Here is a 6000-nt window from a genome sequence, read left to right as displayed (position 1 = left end):
CGTCAGGCTTTTGAGGCTCCAGGTTCCCAGTGTCCCAAGATGTCTACAAACTTGCAGGTGAAATGTATCAAGGTGGGAAAGAAAGCACGGCGTCCAGGAGCAGCTTGATGTCTGCTGCTGCCTAGTAAGGGTGTGTGAAGCGTATGGTAACCGAATCCTTCGCAGGGTCCCGGCTTCCATATGGAACTTGAACAATAGGTATTTACTTAAATTACATAGATTACCTCAGAGATGTGGAATCTGTATACCCTGCCCACTTCCCTGAACCTCTGGAACTGGGATCCTGTGGGGAACGTAATGGGCTTAATTACGGTGTCTGGACTAGCCGCGCAGGACCCGGAAGGCAGGAGTTAACCTCACCTCACCTTTTACATGCCAGTGACCCCAGGCTTGGCTGGGAACCTGTTGGGGCCTCTGGAGCAGCTCCTGGATTGCCCCAACTCGCGCGAAGGGAAATCCCGCACGGGCAGGGCCCGGGCGCCTTCGCGCTTTGACTCGCGTGCCGTGAGCGACGCTCAAGGCACCCGGGGCCCGCTGCCCGCTCCCGCCTACCCCAAGAGAGGCCGAGGGCACACACGTGTGCCCGCCGTGCTGCGAGGCCGGCCCTCGGCTGCCCCCCAGGGTGGGCAGCGGGCCCGGGGTGCCACCGCTCCCGCCTGGCAGCACAGGGGCTCGACGCCAGCCCACCCTCGCCTCTGCCCACCATCGTTCGCCGCTCAACCCCGCAGGGCCGGGCCAGCCACCCCCGGCGGCGGCGGGACGGCTGGGGGTTGCGGCTGTCACATGGCAGGGGGAGGGGGCTGCGGCGGGGCGGGCCGCGCTCGGGGCTCCCCCGGCCGGGCAGAGGCGGGTTGAGGCGGTGAAAAGTTTGTGGAGTGGCTGGCGGCCGGCGGCGCTGCGGAGCCCCCCTCTGCCGCTTTCTCCCTTTACTTTTTTTTTTTTTTTTCTACACAATCTCTCCCTCTCCCACTGCCTTCCCACCTTGGCTGCATCTCCGGGGCATGAGCAGGAGCCGCCACCCGCGCTGAGAGGCAGGAGGTTACGCCGCGCCCGGTTCTGTCAGTGAGGGAACAACAGGAACGGGAGCGCGGGCAGCGGCTTCGAGTCCGCCATGCCCCGCCGGCCCCGCGCGGCGCCTGCCGCCCTCCTGGTGTTGCTGCTGCCGCAGCTGCTGCTGCTGGGGGGCCGCGCCGTCACCGCACGCTGCCCCGCGCCCTGCCGCTGCGCTGGGCACCTCGTTGCCTGCAGCCGCCTGGATCTGAGCCGGCTGCCCGAGCGGCTGCCGCGGGCGGCGGTGCAGTTGTAAGTATCAGGACGATGGGCACCGCGAGGGGCTGGGGGTGTCGGCCCGCGCCCGTCCGCCATCTTCTGCCCCTGGGGGCTGAGGTGCCCGGTGGAGGCCGCGGTTCCGTCAGCGGGTGGGCTTTGTGTCGGAAGCGCGGGTTGTGTCGCCGTAGCGAAGCGGGAGGTGCCAGCAGCGAGGTGCGTGGGGCAGGAGGGGACAGCGCCGGGGGCCGGCGGCCGAGCTGTCAGCGGGAGCGGGGGCCGCCGCAGCGGGACAGCGTCCTTCGGGCGGGCTGCGGCCCCCGAGGTGGTGGCGATAAGCAGCAGGGCTGAAACCGGCCCCGGGAGCGCTGCTCAGTATTTTCAGAGACGGAGGAAAAAAAGTTCTGATGACTTTCTTGGGAAACTTGCAGTACTAGTCATTAAGTTAATATTGATTCGTGTATGGAGAGATCTGGTCTCAGTTTTCCTAATCGAAATTCCCCGACAGTTGTGCCTTTAATGACTGACTCTCACGGGAGCTTTCCTCGTTGGGTCCTGTGGCATGGGTTCACTGAATCCACAGTAACGCGTCCGTGAAATGCCATCTGTACAGAATTTACTTTCAGTAAAAAACTTTTATGGACAAAGCATAAATTACGGGAAATTTCTAAAAGCCTGAAAATAGCTGAGGGACTTTTCACATTTGTTTTTAATCTCTTGTCACTTAAAGATCTTCCATATTACTCGTATTAATTTTCTATTACATTTCCAAAACAGATTGAGATAAGGACTTTAGAGTAAACAGGAAGACTTTCAATTAGTTGTGGCTAATTCTCTTCAATTGCCTTGTCTGGAGGTCATGCTGCTTTACTCGTGAAATGTGGATGGCTGTATTGACACCATATGGAACTGAACATAGGAATGGCTCTGGGAGTTGAATATTTCCAGGAGTGATACAGGAATGTGTGAGGGAAAGAAACTTTTCTTCCCCCCCCCTTTGGCTTACGTGATTGAAACATACAAATCAAATACTGGATCTGCTCTGTATTCAACAACTTGTTTTGCTTCCTATTAAATGTCATTCTTTTTGTCACTTTAAACTATTTCAGTATTTTTAAACTATTTCTGACAAAACCAAATGCTTTTTTGGATGCCAAGCTAACCCTCATGGCTTAGTTTCTTAGCTTTCTTTAGCGCTGTAAAAATCCAGATATGACAGTATACTAAACACAAAAACAAACTAGAACTTTAATTTTTTAGAGCTGCTTTAGAAAGCATTTGTCATTAACAGTAATCCAAATTTGTCTTTCTCACTTATGTTGCTGAGAAGCAATAAGCCACATTTCAGGGCCTTTTTGTTAGCACAAGGGAGATTTTTCTAATTAGAATTGCCTTGGTAGTGTAAATTGTCCTTATGTAAGTTCACATTCCTTTAAAAGTGTGAGAAAATAAGTTCCACTTGTATAAATAAGCTTTGGTCTGTTGTAAGAAACCCTGCTGTGAGTACTCATTGGACAGCTGTGTCACTCGCTCTTAAACTCACAAAAGTACATCTTTGTAGGTGTCACCAAACCATGTGGTCTGGCTGCTTTTGTGTAAATATTTCTTTTCTTTGTGTCAAATCCCTTAGAAGTACTCTACTCTTTTTTTCCTTCTCTTCTTCTTAATAAGAGAACAAGGAAGAGTGCAAATTGTCTGTTAACTCCAGCAACTCCAGTACCTGGAGCTGGGATTGCGCCATCTATAAGATTATCGTGTGTTTCAGTATTACATACACAAAAAAAGGTTTGACTAGCCCGGATTATTGTTGCAACAAAACGTGCACTTACAAATTGTAAAATACTGCTTATGATTTTTATTGGTATATGTTTACTGTGTTTTCCATGGAAGTCCATAGCTGGTATAGCCAAAGGCTAGTAGTTTTAATTGCAGGCTTTCCAATCCTCTTTAAAAAAACAAAATCTATGACACAATGCCTCAATATATGCAGTGGAGATCTTCCAAGCAAGAGCGTGAAAGCTCCTGTGTCCAAGAAAGTCTAGGCTTGCGTTAGGCTTTACACCTTCTTGTGCCCATTTGTCTTCTTGCCCAGATGGAGAGTGGGTCAGCTGAAGTTGGTGTTTTGAAGCTCCGTTTGACGCTTTCATGGCTTTTGTGTTTAAATTCCCTGGTGAGACAGAATGAGAGTGTCTAATATGGGAGGACTGTGTGATCTCAGAATGGACCAGGAGGGAGATGATAAAAAATCAGCCTGAGTGCTCGGTTACATCCCCTTCTTCTTGGTGACAAGTGTGAAGCTACTGCTTTGTATGTAAGTGGCTTCACAAAATGGGGTGTAAACAGTCTATAAGTGTTAATTTTACTGTGATTTTAGCAAAAAATAGAGTCTTCTGTAACCCTGTCTTCATGGAAGATAGCGATCTGAAGCTGATAAGTGTTTGTAATGACTTTGTGTACAAAGTATGAAGTTAGATTCACTTCACTTCAGGATGTGTGTTGTGAGATTGCAAGTATGTGGCTTTGTTTGGAGTGGTGTAGCGGAACAGGAGGGGGGAAGAGCATTTGACTAGTGTCTTCCATGTGTGCAAGCTCTTGGTGGTATTGCTGTACCCCTCTCCTGGTTCACCAAGGAATGCTAGAACTGTCGGTGGGGCAGGAGGGAAAGTCTGAAAGATGGTTTTCACTTGTGTTTGTATTACATCTTTAGTGTTTATATTTTATAAATCCTCTAGTTCTCCACCAGAATTGCCAGAAAAAGGGCCGTATGGTTTTCACAGCTGTTTTTCAATATTTTCCAGACTAAAACTTGAACAAGCTGATTTATGAGTCACTTTGGATCAGTGTCTTAAAACAGCTACAGCCTGGCTTTTTGTTTTTCAGCTCTCCTGATTTCTGCTGAATTAGCAGCTCTATAGGCCCCAGTGGGACTGATTAAGAAGCTGTTGCTGGATTTGCATTTTAAAATTTGACTTGGGGCTCAGGTTTCTGAGTTCTGTAAGGAAGATGATAATTGTGACTAAGTGTTGTAAATTGACTTAGGGTCTAAAAGATATAAAATCTGTGAAGAAGCAATCATCTTCTCCCTTAATACATTAGCTCTTCCTTTCAAATTTTTTATCACATAAACACTGATGTTCAGATTTATGTTTCAGCTTTCTAATGCAGAGACCTGTGAGTTATGAAAGACGGTTATAGAAACAATGGAATAGAGAAAATAGCTTATTTCATAAACTGGCTTCTTAAAAGACCTCACAAAACTGGTATGCTTTTTCAAGTGGAGGCATTTCCACTTAAATGCTTGATCACTTCTATTAGAAATTTGAGGTGAAGAACAGGTAAATACACTTTTCGTTGTAATAAACGATTTCTTAATCTGTTTTTTGAAGTTTCAGAGTGCATTCACTGTTACATCTTTCATGGTTTCTGAAATTCTAGTAGCAAGAGTAATCAGGCAGTTTTCTCCACACTTGTAATTTGGTTTTAACAGACAAAGAAAATGTATAGTTAATAATTTTAGTTTTTTAATATCATCACTTCTGTGAAGGAAAAATACTGATTCATTTTCAAACCTTTTCCTCACAGTTGTTTTAAGATATGTTGAGAAATGCACTGGAATGAAGCTTTGTGACAGGGATGATAGATTGTTGTTTTAAAAATGTCTCAGATCTAGTCCTTATAGGTTTTAGAAGCTTCTATGGGTCTAACCTTCATTTAGAACATTAGTAAAACCCAAATATTTTAATAACTCATGGTTCACTTCCAACCACTGATTTAGCTTAAAAACAAACAGAAAAGCCTCACAAGATACGTGTTTCTCATGCCAGTAATATAGTAGTGAAATAACGTTTAATAAAGTCTTTATAATTCATGTTTTATCCAACAATTGGCAGACCAGCATCAATACAACTATGTGAAAAAGGGGATTCAGTAATGTCTGGAGGGTTGAGATTTTTTTTTGTTGCTTTACTGTGAGTCTTTTTTGCAATTTGTGTTTGACAACCTGTAAGTAAACCAAGAATGAGGATTTTGTATGTATGTGTTTTTTTTTAAGTAGGTGATAGGTGGAAAATGTGAGGGTATCTTTAGTGTTAAAAGACAAACACACACACAAAAAAATAGTTTGAAATCTAGTGTAAGTTGTTGCACTCACGGTTGCCTTGATAGACTCCAGATGGATGTGAGCTTGAGCTCTGAGTGAAAGTGTCTGGCTCCAGTGTGGTGATCATGCACAGCAGTGGTTGTAATTGCAGGATTTTTATAGTTTAAAGACTCTGCCAGATTTTTTTTTTCTTAACATGTTATAACTCCAACAGAACAAATCTACTCATGTCTGTTACTGTCTGGTAGGTCCTTTAGGCAAATATGTTTTAAATAAACCTTTTGCGGGGTTCTTAGATGAAATGAAGAAATGCAGGTTTTTAGCACTAACGTTGAAAGACCTTTGTTGAAATAATTACTGATTCCTAAATCTTGTCTGAAGCATGAAGAGCAGTAACATATTAGGCGCTAACAGCCATAACTTCAGTGAATTTTGGCAGCTTATTTGCATAGTTCTTATAATCCCTGCAGACTAAAACCAAATACTGAATTAAGTTTAAGGCTAAAAGTTGTCTCTACTCTGTCTAGTGTAAAGGACCAAGTTAGATTCCAGTCTAGATCTCTGTACCAGATTTTTTTTCCTTTATCTACATTTAAGAATGCAGTAGAAGAGTTTCAGATCTATGCAGCTAACAC

At 45.4% G+C, this 6000-nt stretch overlaps 1 protein-coding gene across 1 annotated transcript in view; it reads left to right on the top strand.

Annotated features, from left to right (window-relative positions):
* The first annotated feature begins 1001 nt into the window (after nt 1-1001).
* Nucleotides 1002-6000, top strand: part of LRIG3 (leucine rich repeats and immunoglobulin like domains 3) — a 54895-nt gene continuing 49896 nt past the window's right edge. Inside the window, exon 1 of the mRNA XM_054178453.1 lies at nt 1002-1302. Within this exon, the coding sequence (XP_054034428.1) occupies nt 1112-1302 (191 nt within the window). The 5' untranslated portion in view covers nt 1002-1111. The remainder of the gene's footprint in view (nt 1303-6000) is intronic.

The sequence above is a fragment of the Dryobates pubescens genome, chromosome Z (genome assembly GCF_014839835.1).
Source record: "Dryobates pubescens isolate bDryPub1 chromosome Z, bDryPub1.pri, whole genome shotgun sequence".
NCBI classification, from domain to species: Eukaryota; Metazoa; Chordata; class Aves; order Piciformes; family Picidae; genus Dryobates; species Dryobates pubescens.
Note: the sequence above shows the minus strand (reverse complement) of the source record. Positions and strands in the feature narration are given on the sequence as shown.